The sequence below is a fragment of the Bubalus bubalis genome, chromosome 18 (assembly GCF_019923935.1).
Source record: "Bubalus bubalis isolate 160015118507 breed Murrah chromosome 18, NDDB_SH_1, whole genome shotgun sequence".
Taxonomy (NCBI): Eukaryota; Metazoa; Chordata; class Mammalia; order Artiodactyla; family Bovidae; genus Bubalus; species Bubalus bubalis.
Window position 1 is genome coordinate 34256930 of NC_059174.1, and position 19694 is coordinate 34276623.

At 49.1% G+C, this 19694-nt stretch overlaps 1 protein-coding gene across 3 annotated transcripts; it reads left to right on the forward strand.

Annotated features, from left to right (window-relative positions):
* Positions 1–3295: 3295 nt before the first annotated feature.
* Positions 3296–18307, forward strand: CES4A (carboxylesterase 4A). Of its 3 annotated transcripts, XM_044932026.2 has the most exons (15): positions 3296–3432; positions 3818–3920; positions 7099–7300; positions 11071–11212; positions 11294–11427; positions 11727–11880; positions 13344–13448; positions 13526–13630; positions 13755–13793; positions 14303–14443; positions 14953–15027; positions 15413–15566; positions 16231–16359; positions 16565–16637; positions 17562–18307. In XM_044932026.2, exons 2-15 carry the CDS (start codon positions 3863–3865, stop codon positions 17701–17703), a joined length of 1653 nt encoding a protein of 550 aa, XP_044787961.2. In that variant the 5' UTR covers positions 3296–3432; positions 3818–3862; the 3' UTR covers positions 17704–18307. The 3 variants fall into 3 exon arrangements, with proteins under 3 accessions (XP_044787961.2, XP_044787962.2, XP_025124590.3); XM_044932027.2 differs by lacking the exon at positions 3296–3432 and having other exon boundaries at positions 3465–3920; positions 13529–13630; XM_025268805.3 differs by lacking the exon at positions 3296–3432 and having other exon boundaries at positions 3468–3920.
* Positions 18308–19694: the final 1387 nt, after the last annotated feature.

Here is a 19694-nt window from a genome sequence, read left to right on the forward strand (position 1 = left end):
GTCCAACTCTCACATCCATACATGACCACTGGAAAAACCATAGCCTTGACTAGACGGACCTTCGTTGGCAAAGTAATGTCTCTGCTTTTGAATATGCTATCTAGGTTGGTCATAACTTTCCTTCCAAGGAGTAAGTGTCTTTTAATTTCATGGCTGCAGTCACCATCTGCAGTGATTTTGGAGCCCCAAAAAAATAAAGTCTGACACTGTTTCCCCATCTATTTTCCATGAAGTGACAGGACCAGATGCCATGATCTTCGTTTTCTGAATGTTGAGCTTTAACCCAACCTTTTCACTCTCCTCTTTCACTTTCATCAGGAGGCTCTTAAGCTCCTCTTCACTTTCTGCCATAAGGGTGGTGTCATCTGCATATCTAAGTTTATTGATATTTCTCCCGGCAATCTTGATTCCAGCTTGTGCTTCTTCCAGCCCAGCGTTTCTCATGATGTACTCTGCATATAAGTTAAATAAGCAGGGTGACAATATACAGCCTTGACGTACTCCTTTTCCTATTTGGAACCAGTCTGTTGTTCCATGTCTAGTTCTAACTGTTGCTTCCTGACCTGCATACAGGTTTCTCAAGAGGCAGGTCAGGTGGTCTGGTATTCCCATCTCTTTAAGAATTTTCCACAATAAACTATGAGGCTTTTCCACTTTGAAATAATTTTCTTGGGCCTGTGTCTGCCTAGAAGGGGTGGCAGGCAGAGCTTTGTGATGTTCTGAATCTCTGGCCTTCCCTGAGGGTCTCAGGGAAGCTGTCATCCAAGCCCCTCCCACACTTTACCTGCAGTCCCTCCTTTTGGATTTTAGTTGTACGCCCTCTGGTCCCCCTGGACCCCAGTTCCCAGCCCAGCTTGCCCAGGCCCTGGGAAAACCATTCCAAGAACAGGAAGCTACTTGGCAGGGGAACACCAGCTCTGTTACTGGAGAATAGTGGCATCCACACATCCCTCCTCCCTCTGCCCCAGCCCTTGGGCTTCCTTTCCCATCAGCCCAGATTCCTCATCTGGAGATGGCATTGCCCACTGGAGCCTCTCCTGAGGTGGCCTTGCCCGTCCCTACTGTCCCTGAGCTGACTCTTCTGACTCTGGAGGTCTTGACCAGGGCCCAGGGCACCAGGCAATCAGAGGGCCAGGCCTCACCCCCCCAAGTAGCCTTGCTGAGCTTCCCTCTGTGCTCAAGTTCACTCACATCCTTTCTCTCCCTCAGGGCTCTGGACCATCCTCTGGGTTCCTGAGTAGTTTTATAGGACCTTTGGACCGTCCTCTGGGGTCATGAGTGGATCCCTGCTTTACAGAGGAAGAAACTGAGGATCAGAGAGGGGAAACACCTTGCCTGAGGCCACACAGAGAGTGAGGATGGAGCCAGGACCTGTTCCCAGTACTGTGGGTCTCCCTCCAGACTGTGCCCTCATGCCTAGAGTGAGCTTTCCAGCTGCCAGAGTCAGGGTCTAAGGGGTTATGTAGGCAGAGGGATTCCAATAGCCAGCACTGTCAGCAAGTGAGGCCCAAAGTGGGGAGTTTTGCAATAGTTCAGGCAGTACAGAGATGAGAGATGACCGCACCACACTGACTGGGTCTGCAGAGCTCCAGGCACAGGCTCCTTCTCTTATCAGGAACTTGGCTTCATCCTGTGATCTGGCCCCTAAGGACACCCCACCCCACTTGTCATGCATCTTTGTAGCCCAGTCATGAACCAGATGGAGCCTCATTTCAGTTCAGTTCAATCACTCAGTCGTTTCTGACTCTTTGTAGCCCCATGGACTGTAGCACACCAGGCTTCCCCATCTTGATAGAGCCTCACTTTTCTCTCAAAAAACAGAGGGTGCGGGGTGACCCAGGAGAAGATCACCTAGCATTACATGTCAGAATCTCAGGTTCTTACCCCTAAGATAATGTTTTCCCAGGGCCACCTGACTGACCCAGCACCCTACTTAATGTTCCCTGTGCCCCATGTGGGCATTGGATGGAATCCACTTGAGTCCTAGGTGCTCCAGTTAGAAGTCTGGCCTGGCATTACTCCCACTCATATGGCCCAGGTGAAAGGTTGTTTCTTCCCCAGGGAGAGGTGGCACGAATGGAGCCAGCTATTGGCAGGACTGGTCCTTAAGGCCCACACAGAGCTGGCCAAGTTGCTGCACAGCTGGGCTGGGGATTCTACATGTGACTGACCTCCAGGCCTGCTGGGCAGGTGGACTCACAGTCTCATCTGCCTTTTCCACCACCCACTTCCCTTGTCCTCCACACTCACACTCCCTTCCACCTCCCAGCTTGGCCCTTCCTTTCAGTAACTCATGCTTAGTACAAACAGATAAACTAACCTTGTCAGAGCCTGGGAAGCAGAAACAAGTGGCTGTGTCGCTTCCCTCAAACCAGGCTCCATACTCCTATTGATGTGGCCACACATGGACCACAGGGGAGGCCAGCAGTGTGAAGTAATGAGATGGGGAATATGATCCAGAAAGAGAAACATGGCCCAGGCCAGATGAAACTGCTGGTAACCCATACTTCCCTGATCTTGCCTTCCCTGTTCCCTCCCATACCTGACTCTTTAAACCCCACAATGATAGTACATTCTCCATAATGTTGGCTAAAGAAAACATAGAAACTACGGAAAATTTAAAGGAGAAAGAAGGAAAAAAAAAATCAAGGTCACTGATGACTCTGCAAATCAGAGCCAACCACAGACTCCATTCTGGCATCAATCCTTCCTGTTACTTTAGACATCTCTGGAGTATTTTGGTATGTACTTTCCATGGTCATATTCAATACACAATTTCAGATTCTACCTTTTTCAAGTTATTAAACCACATCAGCTTTTCCCCAAGGACTAATGATGACAGCTGACAATGGGTTTTCCCTGTTTGAATTGTTTTGCCTACATGAACACATTTAACCCTCACTACAACTCGGTAAGTACTATTATTGAGCAAAATGTACAGATGGAGAAACTGGAGTCCAGAAGAGTCACACAGCTTGTAAGTGGCAATGCTGGGATTCAAGCCCAGTAGCCTGGCTCATAACCAGTGCTAAATCATCGGCTACTCTAGAGTCTCATGGAACATGATATTACTGACCGTGTAGCATAAATTATATTCTGTAGGTGTAACATCCTTCTTCACCCATCCCCTACAGTCTTACTGGGGTGAGGCTGTTGTCAACAAGGCTATAGGACACTCATCCTGTAAACAATTTTTTGTGTATTTTGGATGGTCTCCCAGACCAAATTTCTCGGTCAAAGGATAGGGTAGTTTTGTTTTGTTTTGAATATTTATTTGGTTACCCCGGGTCCCTGACCACCATCACCCAGTTCTGGACTTCCACATCATGACTGCTTCCAGACCCACATGGTCCTGGCTGAGAAAGTCAGCATGTGTGAGAAGGGTTAGGGAGTGCCCGTAAAAGACTGCACAAACCAGAGGGGAGCCTCTGTGTATGTCTGGAGGGGAAGCGGGGAGTGAGGCCTTTAAATCCACAGGGAGGAAACCTGGGGACAAAGAACTAAGCACTCAGGGGTTCCACTCCAACCTTAGTACCTACTGGTGCTTCTGGTGCTCAGTGCTTGACTCACACTACCTCAACTTTAAGCCCATTGCACAGATGAGCATACTGCAAAGGGGTTACAGGCTGGTCAGTTTTTTGAAGAGCCAAGATCATTGACAGTGACTTATCACCCCAAGGCAGAGATAAGGCTGTGGGCTGATGGGAGAGCTGGTTACAATTTCTCCCACCCTCTCACCTTCTATTGATGATTAAAAGAAGATAAAGTTCGTACTGCCCAGCTCGCCGCAGACTCACCTGCTATCTGACATCTGCAGGGTGGACATCATCCCAGACTGTGGCAGGAGCTGGCTGGCTGGAGAATGAATTGGATTCTGTGTTTAAGCCTCACCCTCCTTCTGGTGGTGCAGACAGCCTGGGGTAAGCCCCCACCCTTCCCTGGTTCAAGAGGGACATAGGCCATAGGGACAGGCCCCCAATTCAACCTCTCCTGGGCATAGCAGGGTAGGGACATTTAGAGATCCGGGTGGATGGGGGTGGTGGGCAGCTGGGAGCATGGACATTTATATTTACATTTTTATAAAATATATCTTATAATTTACATAACTTTATGTTTATGACTATATACTTATATTCTTTATACAACTAATACTATTTAAAATTCTTATTATGTTAGTATATATATATATATATATATATTAGTATATGTGTGTGTGTGTAAAATCATCATGTAACCACCAACCAGATAAAGATCTAGAACATTTCAGGACTTCTCTGGTGGTCCAGTGGTTAAGACTCTGTGCAACAATGCTGTGGGGTGGGTTCCATTCCTGGTCAGGGAACTAAGATCTCACATAACATGAGGCAAGGCCAAAAAAACAAAAAAAGATCTAGAACATTTCCAACATCTGACATGTACCTTCCCAGTCATATCCTCAAAATAACCACCACCATTCTGATGGCTATCATAATTTACTTTTGCCCATATTAACACATTAATTTTTTTTTCTTGGTTACATGCAGGAACTTAGCTCCCCGGCTAGGGATCAAACCTGAGCCCTCTGCAGTGGAAGTGCAAAGTCTTAACCACTGGACCGCCAGGGAAGTCCCCACATTAAAAAATTTTTTTAACTTGAAACTTTGCTAAAACAACTTTTGGCATTCTGGCACATTGTCTGTTAGTCTTTTCATTGCATATTTGTATATAGTTGTGATATAAGCGCTTAAACAATTTTATTCTTTTTTTTTTCACTTAAGGTCATGCATAAACAGTTTATAACTTGAGTTCATAATTACACTTACTTTTCCTGATCCCCAGATACAAATAATGCTTCTTGTCCTCACTATGGCAAGTATGACTGTGATTCATAAAGTCTTTATTTTAATGCATTTCTGACTATTTTCATAAGGGTGGACCAAGAGTGGAATTACTGAGTCAAAGCATGTGAACATTTTATGGCTCTTATACATTTTGCCAAATTATTTTTTCAAGGTGGTGTATCAATTTATCTTCCACCAACAGCATATGAGAGTGTCCTTCTCATTGCATCTTTGCCAGAATTGGATGCTATCATTTTTAAATATTTCTCTTTTTTTGGATGTGGACCATTTTTCAAGTCTTTACTGAATCTGTTACAATATTGCTCCTGTTTCATCTTTTTGGTTTTTTGACTGCGAGGCATGTGGGACCTTAGTTCCTTGACCAGGGATGGAACAACACCTCCCTGCATTGGAAGCACAGAGTCTTAACCACTGAACTGCCAGGGAAGTCGAGGTGCTATTGTTTTTATTAGGTAGAAATTGTAACTCTTGGTTTTAATTAGTGTTTTATGACTTCTAAAAACATGGAATATTGTTTTCATAAGTGCTTACGTATTGCCTCGGGGTAGCAGAGTTAGGACCGGGAGCACTCCTCGTCAGCTCTGATTCAGGGGTTTAGAGCACTCTGTCACATGCTTAGGTGCTCCCAGAGGCTGGAGTGAGGACAGCAAAACATTATTGTTTAAAGCAGAGCTCTGATGTGAGACAGTCTGTGTCACCTCGGACAAGTTATATACCCCTTTGAACCTCCATTTCCACATTTGTGTAGTAGGAAAACCAAAACAGTTACCTTATAAATTTTTTTAGGCAGATGAGGTGAGATAGCATAAAAGTATTTGGCAGAGTGCCAAGCTATAATAAAAGATCAGTCAGTCATAGTCATCAGCTATTCAATCATGAGTGGACCCAGAATTTAGGGCAAATCTGAGTAATACGATAGATCTTGACCTCCTGGCTCTATCCTGTGAGATCTCAAGCTGGTCACTAACCATGTCTGGGCCTCAAGGCCCCACCCTGCTCCTCCAAGGGCCATTGAGAAGCCTACATGAGAGGACCATGTGAAAGGGCCTTGTAAGTTGCAAGGGATGACACACACACACACAGAGGAGGTGTGAGATGGTCCCTTGCCCCCACTGGCATACCTCCATGTTTGAAGGATCACTATTGCAGCCAGTTCTTTGTGCCCAGATATTGCTCATGTAAAACCTGGGTACGTGGGCAGAGAGGCCACCTGCAGCTGGGGTGTGAGGGTGTGTTCTTATCACACCAATTGTTGTTCAGTTGCTCAGTCATGTCCAACTCTTTTCCATCCCTCTTTGCTGCCTGACTGCAGCACGCCAGGCTCCTCTGTCCTCCGCTGTCTCTCAGAGTTTGCTCAAATTCATGTCCATTGAGTCAGCGATGCTATTTAACCACCTCATCCTCTGCCACCCGCTTCTCCTATTGCTTTTAGTCTTTACTAGCATCAGGTCTTTTCTAATGAGTCAGCTCTTCGCATCAGGTGACCAAAAGTATTGGAGCTTCAGCTTCAGCATCAGTCCTTCCAATGAACATTCAGGGTTGATTTCCTTTAGGATTGACTGGTTTGATCTCCTTGCAGTCCAAGGGATTCTCAAGAGTCTTCTCCAGCTCCACAGCTCGAAAGCATCAATTCTTTGGCATTCAGCTGTATCAATGCTATTTGAAAAATGAGTTGCAGCAAAATCTCCTAGAAGGGGTTGAAAATCTAATTTCCTGATGCCACCTGAGATTATCTTTCAGAGGATGTAGAATGGGACCTAGGAATCTGAATTTCCTGATGATTTCTCCAGATGATTCTAATGCCCAATCAAGTTTGATGATATTTTGATTAGATTTGCTTTCTGTCATTTTGTAGGGTGAGCCCCCAGGGAACCAGGGCACAGAAAAATTCAGCTTTTTGTTTTGTTTTTTGACCATGTGGCTTGTGAGATCTTAGTTCCCCAGCCAGGGACTGAGCCTGGGCCCTTGGCAGTAAGAGTGCAGAGTTCTAGCCACTGGACCATCAGGAAATTCCTGAAAAATTTAGTTTTGATAAAGGGGGAGGAGGAGAAAGAAATGACAGGGGTGCTTCAGGAAGGGGAAAAACAAACAAAGAAACATAGCTTTGATACCTTAAATCAAATACACTAGACAAAATTCCTAAGAGGAACACAAAAGAAGTAGGCAATGACACAAGTGAAAAGTTTCAAGCTGGTGCTGTGGCAGATGGGTCAAGGTGTTTCTGGTGTCCAGGGTGACCCTTCTCTTCTCTTTCTAGGTGCCTTGCACACCAAGGAGCCTCTAGCAGATACCAAATATGGGACACTCCGAGGAAAGCAGATACACGTGGGGAAGACGCCCATCAATGTCTTCCTAGGAGTTCCCTTCTCCAAACCTCCTGTGGGTGCCCGCAGATTCGCTGCCCCAGAACCCCCAGAGCCCTGGGAAGGAATCAGAGATGCTACCACCTACGCCCCTGTGTAAGAACCAGAGGACTGTGGGCTGGCTGGTGGGCAGATCCCAAGCAAGGCGGTGAACCCATGCCCGCTTCTGGGCCAGGGTTTGAACAACTCACTGAAGAGTGCACTGTGTGGCCACAGGCAAGCCTGGGGACCATTCTGGGCCTATTTCCAAACCTATATAATGAAGTAGCTGGTCTAGATGGTATTTAAGGCACTGATAAGGCTGTTTTTTATTCTCTTATGGGAAGGCTCCAGGCAAAGAGGAGGTGCATACTGACTGTGCCCCCAGGACCTGCTGGGGAGCTGAGTTTCCCTAAATGTGTGTGAGGAACAGTACACACACAGAGAGAACCCTGAGCTCTTCCCTCTTCCTTGGTGCTTGAACCTAAAAAGCCCACATGTCACCCCCAGCCCTTCACTGCAGAATATAGGGAAACCTGGACTCAGTTGCAGTTTCAATGTCCCAGGGTCTTAATGCAACCCCTAGCTGGGCCTGAATCACATGAGCATGTTGGGACAATGACTGCCCTTTGAAGCACTGGGCTTAGCAGTTTACCAAGAACAAGTATATTTACTGTTCACTCAGACCATTGAGTAACACACTGTCCAGAACATTCTATGATGAACATTAACACTGTTCAGCATCGGTTGGATAAATTACTGGATTTAGAAAAATGTCTACTATAAGAACCTGGGTGTCAGGTGATATAAAAAACTACAACTACTTGGGTATCTAGTTGTTAAAAGACAGGATGTCCACTGTTAGAACATGATTGACTGTTACTGGAACACTGGGGTGTTGGTTGTTAAACTACTGGCCATCACTGAGAGAAGCCTAGGCATTCTGAACATTGTGTGACTGTTATTCGGAACTCCATGGATCAGGTGACAGAACATGGAAAAACCGTTGTTGGAACACTGAGGATCAGGAGTTTTGAGATTGGGGTGTCCCTTGCATAAACATCTGGGTGTCAGTTGTGGGAATATTGGCCACTGGCTGTTTGGAACACAGAGTGTCAGGTGTACGAATTTGTGGATAACTTAGAACAGATTATGGGGTGGTAATTAAGGGGAGAACAGGGAGAAAGAAAGGTCTTGCAGAGATGGTGGCTTTGGCCAGGGTAGTTACAGTGGAGGTGGGTGGGAGTAGTCAGGCTCCAGATTTATTTTGAAGGTAACATTGACAGGATTTTCTGGAGAATTGGATGTGAGTCACAAGGAAAGAAGAATAATCAAGGATAATGACTAGTTTGGGGGCAGAGTAGCAAGGTGAATAGAGGCACAATTTACCTAAATGGAGAAGACTAGGGCAAGAGCAGGTTTGGGCAAAACAAGAGTTCATTTTGGGGTATGTTAAATTTGGCATGTCTAATAGATATCCATGTGGAGATGTGGAATAGATGGTTTGGACAAAGGGAGCTGGAAGGAGACTAGTCATCAGAATGTCGGTGGTGTGAAGCCCTAGGCCTGAAGGACATCAGCTCAGGAAAGAAAAATCAGACTGAAAAGAGAAATGAGGATTGAGGCCTGGGGCATTCTCCTACTTAGGCCAGAAAGAAGAGAAGGAGTCACCCATGAGGTGGCAGGAAAACCAGGAGAGTGGGATTGCAGAAGCCTAGAGAAGGAAGTCAGGTAGCAGAGGATGAGATGGTTGGATGGCATCACCGACTCAATGGGCATGAATTTGAACAAACTTCGGGAGACAGTGGAGGTACTGTAGTCCACAGGGTCGCAAAGAATAAGACATGACTTGGTGACTGAACCACAACAGAGAAGGAAAGCTCTGAAGAAGCAGAGAATGGTCAACCATACAGAGGGGCTACCAGGGCAAGTTAGATGATGGGAGAGATTTAGCAAGATGGAAGTCATTGGTGACTTTGACAGGAATGGCTTTAGTGGCAGGTTGGAGACAGAAGCCTCAAATGCTTATAACCCCAGTTCTAGGCTCTAAGAGCCCTGGCCTTCCTGCTGGGATGCTGGATGTGATTTATTGGACAGCATAAAGAAAGCTGAGCACTGAAGAATTGAAGCTTTTGAACTGTGGTGTTGGAGAAGACTCTTGAGAGTCCCTTGGACTGCAAGTAGATCCAACCATTCCATCCTAAAGGAAATCAGTCCTGAGTATTCATTGGAAGGACTTATGCTGAAGCTGAAACTCCAATACTTTAGCCACCTGATGTGAAGAACCAACTCATTGGGAAAGACCCTGATGCTGGGAAAGATTGAAGGTGGGAGGAGAAGGGGACGACAGAGGACGAGATGGTTGGATGGCATCACTGACTCAATGGACATGAGTGTGAGTAAATTCCAGAAGTTGGTGATGGACAGGGAGGCCTGGCATGCTGCAGTCCATGGGGTTGCAGAGTTGGATACGACTGAGTTCCTGAACTGAACTGATCCTAACACCAACATTAGCTGCTGCTGAGAAGTCAAGCAAAGACAATCTATATAGAGAGAGACAAGTTGCCTACTGGTGATCTTGGACAAGGTGGTAGGTGTGGAGGGAAAGAAAACCTATTGAAATGTTTGGCCTTGAGGGGAAGAGAGAGATATATTAGTTGCTGGAGAAGGTGGGTAGTAGAGGATAGGTTTGGACCAAGGTATGTTGAAGCACTGTGGGGAAGGACTGAAAAGGAACAGGTGATGATCTAGGGTTAGGGAGGTGGAGATGAATTACACCTACAAAAACTCACATACACATAGTGAATACAGGCTGGGACAAGAGAAGGGAACAGAGGAGTAGGTAGACAGGATTCCTGCATCCAGTCAAATGCGCCCAGCCCCATCTGTTATAAGAATAGCCATCTCCAGGGCTGGGCCGGCATGGAGGAAAAGCAAGATGGCCTGACAGCCCAAGACCTATACAGTGCATAGGCACAGGGCCAAGTGCCAGGAATCAGATGAACACATCTCTATCCCTACCCTTTGGAAGCAAAAACAACCAATCAAAATTACTCCAGGCCAGTATTGTAGTTAGTGGTATATAGAGGTTTGGGAAGCCCAGAGGGGAAAGTGCCCAGCAGAGACACACATAAGCTGGACCTTAAATGTGAGTAGGAGCTTGCTGGGCAGAGGAGAAGGCATTTGGTAGAGAGAATAGAGGCATGGAAGCTAGGAGGTGGGAGGCAAGAGGTCCTCTGTATTTGGAGCAAAGAGTGACTGGGAGGAAATGACTAGATGGGAAGGAGAGCCTAGGTCAGTGTGGGTGAACTTAGACTTTATCCTGGGGGCAGAAGGAACCAGGGAAGGTAATAAGGAGGGGAGTGACATGGTCAGATTTGTGTTGTCTGTCAATCTTTCCAGCCAGGGAGTGGAGGATGAGTTGGAGGGGAGGTGAAGAGGCAGGGGCAGAGTCCTGGCCAGGGTGATGGTGGCTTTCACAGGGCAGCAGCCTTGACGTGAACACAGGGGGCCTACTCAAAAGCTGTTTTGGAGTCAGAATAGAGACTGAGGGGAGGACAGGGCAGGTAAGAAAGGAGGTGCTCAGGGCATCCAGGTTTCTAGCTTGACAGCATCAACAGGTCTCCAACAGGAGCAGGGAACTGCTTCCTTCCTTGGGAGGAGGCACACCAAGGCGCAAGGCAGGGAATGCCAACCTGCCTCTCACCCCTGGACCTAATGTTAGTGGAGACTGCTAGGATAAGGAGACACACACACACACACACACACACACACACACTGCCTAAATTTTGTTTTGGGTTCTAGTCCCTCACTACTGGAACCTGGGTTGAAACCAATCTCCCCAATATCACCACGGTGCCAGACCCCAACTCACATCGTGTTCACAGGTGCCTCCAGGAGTCCTGGGGGCAGGTCACTTCCATGTATTTCAACACACACAAACGATATAAATGGCTGCACTTCAGTGAGGACTGTCTGTACCTGAATGTGCACGCGCCAGTGCGAGCGCGCGGGGACCCTCTGCAGCCCGTGAGTACTCAGCCTTCAACCACCCACCATCCCACTCAAGCACCCCACTGTCCCGCTCAGGCCTCAGCCCTTCTCGCCCAGGTGATGATCTGGTTCCCAGGAGGCGCCTTCCTCGTGGGTTCCGCTTCCACGTACGATGGCTCCGAATTGGCTGCCCGGGAGAAAGTGGTGGTCGTGGTTCTGCAGCACAGGCTTGGCATCTTGGGCTTCCTCAGGTGGGCGGGACCGGAAACCCGCGCCTGGGGTCAGGGGCGGGGCCTCCTCGGCACTCGGGCTAAGGGCGGAGGAGGTGAGGATTGGGTGGAGGAAAGGGGCGTGGTCTGTGGGGGCGTGTCCTCGTGAGGGGCGTGGCAGGTCTAATGCTTGGAGCAGACAGGTAGGTGCTCGCTACCGCTCAATGGGGGCGGCGCCCAATTATAAGGAAGGAGATGCGGTGGTTAGACCCAGTCTCTGAGGGACAGGGCGGAACAAGGCGCGGGGCTCCTGACCCTGATGGTGAGCCCCGCGCTCTCAGCACTGGCGACAGCCAAGCGCGCGGGAACTGGGCCCTGCTGGACCAGATTTTGGCTCTGCGCTGGGTGCAGAAGAACATCGAAGCCTTCGGTGGAGACCCAGGCTGCGTGACTTTGTTCGGCCAGTCATCAGGGGCCATGTGCATCTCGGGACTGGTGAGTGCAATGCCCAGATAGACCTAAGCACAGTCGCAGAGCCGCGTGGCCCACGGGTTCTGCACATATACTTGTGCAGATTTGGGTATACAAGAACATTCCAATCCACAGACCTGCCCTCACCACTGCCATGGGTACCACCCCTCACAGCCAAGGATATCTGTTCCATTCAGGGAGGAAACCAAGCCAGCCCAGAAAGGGCAATGCTAAGTCTATGAATGTGGTGGGCCAGAAAGATCATCCAGCACTTCTTGCCTCTCCACATTCCCCCAGAGGTCTATGCCCGAAACAGAGACCACTATGTGCCCTCTGGGCAGGGTTGGGGCCACAGATCAGGCATAGGAGTCAGGCCTAGGTTAGAGACTGGGCTTTGCCCCTGACTTCTGGGGTACTGCTGACCTAGAGTTTGAGGGTAGGTCAGGTGCCCTGTAAGGGTCATGTGGCTGGGCAGTCAGAGGGGACCACATCACACAGGACCTCATGGGCCACAGTAATAACACTCAAACACTTGAGCACATTCCGTGTGCCAGTCACTTTTCTAAGCACTTTACAGGTATTCATTCACTGAATTACCTCAACAATCCAAAAAGAGGAGTATTCCCTTTCTGCACACTACAAAAAGAGAAGTGTTCTCCACTCTACAGAGGAAGAAAGTGAGGCCCAGAGAAGTTAAGCAAATTTATTGAAAATGCATTGGAGAGCAGGCAAAGATTTTAAGCAGGGGAGTGACACAATCAGATGTGCCTTTAGAGTTGGCTCTGTCTGCTGGATCTGGGTTAAAATGAAGCACAAACAGAGGCTTGGAGTCCACCTTGGGGTGAGGGATGTTATATCTAATGGGGGCTAGTTCTGAAAAAGAAGCAGGAAGGATGGACAGTAGAGGAGCGATGCAGGAGGCCAAATAGTCAGGACAGGGCCAATTGCAGCATGCAGATGACCGGAGGAGAGAGGGAAGGCCCAGGTGGATGGTGTGGGTAAGGGACAACACCCAGATGGGGAGTGGCTGGAGCGAGTTTGGGGCACATGAAGTCTGAGGTGCCCAGGGGATAGGATGGGGGTCCCCTATATGGTTGTTCTCTCCAACCTGGGTAGCAGGGGAAAGCTAAGAGCTATCAGTGCAGGTAATTGGGGTCATGGGAACCATAGGGTCCCCTTCCCATATTCCTAGCCCAGTAGCAGAGGGGAGGCCCTTTTGGTTTGTTACAACAGCAGAACCACTGCAACAGCACCAGATGCCCTGGGGGACCCCTGGGGCCATTCCACAGACCAGGACATGGATGCCCAGAGAGTAGAAGGCACAGGCTTTAGATTTAGGACTCCAACCCAGAACTCCTGTCTCCCTTCTTGCTTCTGCCCTCTCTGGGCCCCTTCAAGCAGCCCAGCCAGGCCAGAAAGGCAGCCCAAACTGCCCAAGTGGTCCCCATTTGTGCATGTCATGGCTGCCATTCCCCCTACCCCTGCAGATGACATCACCCCTAGCCCGGGGTCTCTTCCATCGGGCCATTTCCCAGAGTGGCACTGCAGTATTCCAAATCTTCATCACTCCTGATCCACTGAAGGTGGCCAAGGTGAGTGTCTCCTCTCTCCTAAGGTTCAGCAAGGGAGGCAGGATGGGCACACACTCAAGCACCTCTTCTCTTCACAGAAGATTGCCCAGCTGGCAGGCTGCAATCACAACAGCACAAAGATTCTGGTAGACTGCCTGAGAACACTATCGGGGGCTGAGGTGATGCGTGTTTCCCAGAAGATGGTAGGTAGAACTTCCTTCCGGCCTCTGACCCAGCTGCCTGCATCCTTCTGACCTGGTACCCAACCGCCCCAGGCACCATGCCTCAGAAGATTCCCTTTAGTCCCATCCTCTTCTCTTCCCACAGAGATTCTTCAAACTGCACTCCCAGGAAGACCCTCAAAAGGTGAGCAGGCCCCATTCTGTCTGAACATCTCCTGTAAGCCAGACACTTAGGATACTCAGGCCAAAATTCCTTCACAGGGCTGATATTCCACTGTGGCCAGACAATAAACACTATAAATAAATGAATTAGTCACTTCTTTAGGAGGTGATAAGTTAATGGAAACAAAAGGAGGAGAGTCAGGAGGTTGGGCATGTTGGGAGGGGTAGGATTTTAAATAGAAGGAAAAGAGAAGTCTTAGCAAAGATTTTCAAGAGATGAGAGAATGTGCTATGTGAATACCTCTTGGTGTCAGCTGAGGGGTGGGAGATGGGGGAATCCTGAGTCTGAGTAGCCTGGTCCTGCCTGTGGCTGGTCCTCTCTCACACCAGGTTGACTGAGCCCCAGCCTTTTCCCAGTCAAAGCGCATATAGCTAGAGTAATTTCTGGAACTTGCTGAGCTGGTGTCTTAGACCAACGGGGTCCTAGGAGGGTAAGTGAGAGGATTGGCTGGAAACCCCCTTGCCTTATAGGTTGTGTGGTTCATGAGCCCCGTGGTGGACGGTGTAGTGTTCCAGGACAACCCTATTGTGCTTCTGACTCAAGGGCAGGTTGCACCTGTGCCTTACCTTTTGGGTGTCAACAATCTGGAGTTCAACTGGCTCTTGCCTTTTGTAAGTGAAGAGGAGGGATGCCCATCACAGTAGGGGTAGGAGAGGATGCCTCTTGAGCAGTGCTGGGTACCAGGTCAGATCCCAGAGGTCTCTCTGGGGATGCCCAAGAGCTTGGGAGCCTCCTGCAGTCCCTGTGCAGTGAGAACTGTACAGGAATGATGAGAGGGAGAGAAGTGTAGTCTCTTGGAGGTTTGGGGGCCCCAAATCTTTAGCTCATAGTGTGAATGGGTCCTCATATCCATTCGTTCCCCTCCAGGTGGCTGTACATCCTGGGTCCCTCCCTTGCTCCCTGGGTGGATCCGGGCAGATGCCCGAGCACAGGAGGGCCCTCCCAGCCCCCACTGGAGCTCCAAACGAAGTTAGTGAAGGAGAGGTTGGGAGCAGGAGTGCGGGAAAAGGTCATGGGTACTTCTGCTCTGAGAAGAGCCTTGGGGCCTGATGTAGCACAGCTGGAATCCTTCCTAATGTTTGGGCCTGGCCTACACCTGGGCCCTTGCTTTGTGGAGCAGATCATGAAGCTCCCGATGAGCCATCTGAGGAAAGAAACCATCGCCAAGCTGCTCTGGAGTACCAGCACCCTGTTGGTGAGAGGCCGTGCTGTCACGTCTGCTCTGTTTGGTTGGACAAGGCAGCCTCCCTATTTTTACCTAGTAGCTGCTCTTCACAAAGGGCCCCCAGCCTGGACAGAGATGTTCCTTGGGGGGGCATGGGGTTTTGCATGGGATAGGTGGCTGCTGCTGGGCAAGGCTCTCCAGACTTCCTCTGGGACACAGCAGGCAGTTCTCATGCAGCTAAAACACTGGGGTAAGAATTGTCAAAGGGGGAGACCTTCCTAGGAGGCTCCTCATCCCCCCACACCCAGGCCAAAAACTCCTGGGGGTGCCAAGCCTAGATTCAAGTCACTGGTGTGCCTGCCTCTGACCCAGCTGGCACCCCACACCTCAGGGTGGGTGTGACTTCCCCACCTAGAATGTCACCAAGGAGCAGTTACCACTGGTGATGGAGGAGTACCTGCGTGATGTGGATGACCATGACCAGAAGATGCTACAAAAACATGTGATGGACCTAGCGGCGGATGCTACCTTTGTGTACTCCACACTGAAGGCTGCCCGCTACCACCACAGTATGTGGGGTCCTCAAGAGTGGCCACACCCTGTCCACTGGTGCTGCTTGCCACTGGGCTGACCAATCACTCACTCACCCTCTCTGTACCTCTGGGCTGATGTAGAATTCCAAGTGGCCACAGAAGAGGCAGCATACTGTCAACTGCAGAGAAGAGAGGCTGTTCCTTAGGGCTGAGGAGGGCAAGGCCAAGGCCAAGGCCAGCCCAGAGGAAACAGCCTAGGGTGGTCAGGGAAGGTCTCCTGGCTGCAAGGACAGGCCTCTATAGGGGTATCTTGGAGATCCTTCCCAGGCTGACTCAGGCTTGGGCAACACATGGGTGAGAGGTTAAAGGAGGGGCTGGAGAAGGTAGACACTGAAGAACCTTAAGTGCCAAATAGAGAGAGGAGAGGTTCAGTGGAAGGAAGAGGAAGGCTTACCACAATCCCATGAACTGTTTTCCCGTCCCTAGTCTGCAGATGAGGATTTGCAGCTCTGAGAAGTTGGGTGTCTTGCCCCAGGTCGCATGGCTAATGAGTAGTGTAGGTAGGATTCGAATCTGCTCCCTGGGTTCTGAAGCCCAGGCTCTTTCCCCTGCTTGATGCAGGTGGGTGGGATGTGTGGGGTGGATGAGAAGCCCGGGCTGAGACTTTTTCAGCAGCCCTCACTGGGTTCCTTGTTCCTAGATGCTGGCTTCCCTGTCTACCTGTACGAGTTTGAGCACTACGCTCCTGGCGCTATCGTAAAACCCCGCACTGATGGGGCAGACCACGGAGATGAGATTGGCTTCATCTTCGGAAGTCCTTTCTCCAAAGGTGCCGAAGCCCCACGTGACTCCCCGCTGGGTGTCTAATCTCTCCATCTTTGTGTTCTGACCCCTGGCTGACCACAGGGAGTTAGCTAGCAAATTCTTAATCTGGAATGCTGTCCCAAATGAAAGCCTCCCAGCATGGAAGCAGCGGGGTGGGATGTCCCCACCCCATGCTCTGTTCTAAACACCACCTTCCATTCTGCCTCCAGGCCATTCCTCAAGCAAGGAGAAGGCACTGAGCCTCCAGATGATGAAATACTGGGCCAACTTCGCTCGCACAGGGTGAGTCTGATCCCCCAACACGTGCGGGTGGTCTTCCTACCAGCGCTAGACCCAATGGTCAGCTGTTTCAGATATTTGTCCTTGTGTGTCCCATAGAAAAGGCACCTGGGCCTAAATGTCCCTAGAATGTACCTCTCTTTGTCCCATGACCATATCCTTCATTCACTCAAGCATTCCGCAGTCACTGCCAATGCATTTTTATGTGGCCAGTTCAATACTGGGAGCTGGAATTCAAGGGTATCATAGACATGATCCCCATCTGCCAGCGGCCTGTTAATGGTTAACGAAAATATTAAATTACCATCTGGCATGATGAGAATTGTGTTGGGGGAGCAGAAGGCACTATGAGAGCATAGAGGAGGTGTCTAACCGACCTGGGGTGGGCAGGGGTGGCTTCCTGGCAGAGATGACTTCTCAGCTGAGCTTTGGCTAGTCTTGCAACTAGTTTCCATCTCCACGTTCTCTCTCCTTTCTCTCCATCCTCCTGATGACGCTCAAGGGATCTTTCTGAAATATCATTTGACCAAATCACCTACTTAAAACTTCATGGCTTCCCTTTGTTCCCAGGTAAAGTCCCATCCCCTTCACTTGGAACAGAAGTCTTCAAAATCCTTCCTGTTTCATCTCCTCTCCACACCTATTCTCTTGACACACTGTATATTTTCACCTAACCCTGTACTTGTGCTTTCTTCCAAAAGCCCTGGGCTTTCATACCTCCAACCCTTTGCACATACAGTTTCCTCTGCCTCGAAGTCCCCTCCCACCACACTTTTCCTTCTCTTTCTTAAAGATCTGTCTAAATATCATCTCTGTAAGGCCTTCTTGAACCCTACCTCCCAAAGGGAAAGTGAATGAGGGAAAAGTAACAGAAGGAGGCAAGATGAAGATGAGCTCAAATAATCCTCTCTCCTTCCTCCCGGGCAGAAACCCCAATGGTGGGAAGCTGCCCTACTGGCCACGCTACAACAAGGATGAGAAGTACCTGCAGCTGGATTTAACCACAAGGGTGGGTGTGATGCTCAGGGAGGAGAAGATGGCCTTTTGGGAGAGGCTGCATCAGAATTAAGGACCTGAAAAGCCAGACAATTCTGAGGGTGGCTCTGCAGGAAGGAGCCTTAGGGATTGTCCCACCACTCAGGCCTTGGGAAGACTGGCCATGGACATATCTGGGACAAGCATCCGGCCCTCCCCAGTCCAGGTCCTGCAGAGGGTCCCTATTCCTTACATGACAGAACCTTAGCCTGTTTGGGGCCCAGAATCACCCTCTTCAGCCTGACATCCCATAATGTCCAGCTATCTCACTGACCATTGGATTAGTCCAGGCCCTTTCTGCCGGATTCTGCCCAGCTACCCAGACTCAGAATAAATGCTTCTCTTCCTTCTCCAAATCCTCCCACCCATCAAAGTCAACTTCAAGCCACTTCTTATGGGAAGTCCACCCAGATTGCCACTGCCCCACCATTGCAAACAGTTTGCCATTCGTCATTCATCCTGCTCAACCTTATGCCTTTTCACATTGGACTGAGGCCTTGGGCAGGTTCTATGTTATAAGGAGTGATGCTTTGACAGCTGGGGATCTTCTCCCCTTTCCATACCGATTTTTCCCAGGGCCCCTTCAAAGCCTGGCCACAGAGACAGTCCTTAATAAAGACACGTTGACTTGCCCTGAATTTGTGTCCATCTGTGAAACAGTTGGGTGAAGTGGATGGTTTCTTGATTTGAGTCCTTGGAGGGAGGGAGCACTCTGGCTTCTCTCTGCTGGGCTGAGCCTGCGCTGCTCACTCAGTCAAGGAGAGCTGCTGCAAAGTTGCCTGGGCTGCAGAACACCTGGCTTTTTTTTTCACTGTCTCGAGTGCACCTCTCAGGACATCCACACGCCATGCTCACTTGTCCACTGGGTGAGGTCTTGGTGCTGCATTCAGACTCCTCACTCTCTGGTCTCTCTTGCAACCTGGGCATACCGCCACTAATCCCACAGGTTTTTTGTTTTATTTGGGAATTTTTTGTGGATTTTTTTATTTTTGGAAAATATACACAACATGCAATTTACCATTTTAACCATTTTAATTTCAGTGACATTAAGTACATTTATATTATCATCATCATCATCCATCTCCAGAATTTTTTAATCATCCCAAACTGAAACTCAGCGTCCATTTAACAATAGCTTCCTATGCACCCAAACCCTGCTACCCACTATTCTACTTCCTAGCCTATGATTTTGAGTATTTCAGGAGCTTCGTGTGAATGGAATCATACAGTATTTGTCCTTTTGTGTCTGGCTTTTTTCCTTTGCGTGTCTTCACATATTGTAGCATATTTCAGAATTTTATTCCTGTTTAAGACTGAATTATGTTCCATTGTATGTACATACCACATTCTGTTTCTCTATTTATCTGTGGATGGACATTTGGGTTGTTACTACCTCTTGGCTGTTGTGAAAAATGCTTCGAACATGAGTGTCGTGTCCCACAGGTTTTGTGCCATAAACTATAATGTCAATTGGATTCTTTATTCCTAGAGGGTTTCCTTAGTGTCTGAGACAACTGGAGGCTGCAAAGCCCCATGGGGTGAGGGACACCCAATCCTCCATACCCTCACGTCTAAGCCCCCAACACAAAGGGATGGTTGGAGGAGGGAGAAGAGCCCCTTTCAGGTAAACATTTATCTTCACGACAATGCTGGCACATAGATTTTATTATCCCATTTCTACAGACAAGTAAACTGAGACAAGAGACATAAAAGTCCTTGCTCAAGGTCATGAGCTAGTGGTGGCAGAGTGGGAATTTGATCCAGGCCTGTCTGACTCACCCTGCCACCTCTATCCAGACCTGGAACAACCCCTGAGAGAAGGTGGCCCCCAGAGGAGGTGTGACAGCTCCAATTTCAGGGGAGGAATAGCCAGAAGTCCCTGCCTACCTCTAACCAGGGAACAGGTGACTAAATAGCCATTTCTCAGTGAGAGCCTGAGTGAGGACTAGGAGCTCAGCCCCCTGGAGGGCAGTCCTGGGCAACCGATACAGAAATCAGCAGATGCTGGCTGCGGTCTAGCTGGGC

Bases quoted from the DNA above. Each gene is read 5' to 3' on its own strand.
- CES4A (XM_044932026.2), top strand. From the start codon at position 3,863: ATGAATTGGATTCTGTGTTTAAGCCTCACCCTCCTTCTGGTGGTGCAG. The intron at 13,794-14,302 runs GTGAGCAGGCCC...CTTGCCTTATAG, and splicing joins CCCAGGAAGACCCTCAAAAG to GTTGTGTGGTTCATGAGCCC. The intron at 16,360-16,564 runs GTGCCGAAGCCC...TTCTGCCTCCAG, and splicing joins CGGAAGTCCTTTCTCCAAAG to GCCATTCCTCAAGCAAGGAG.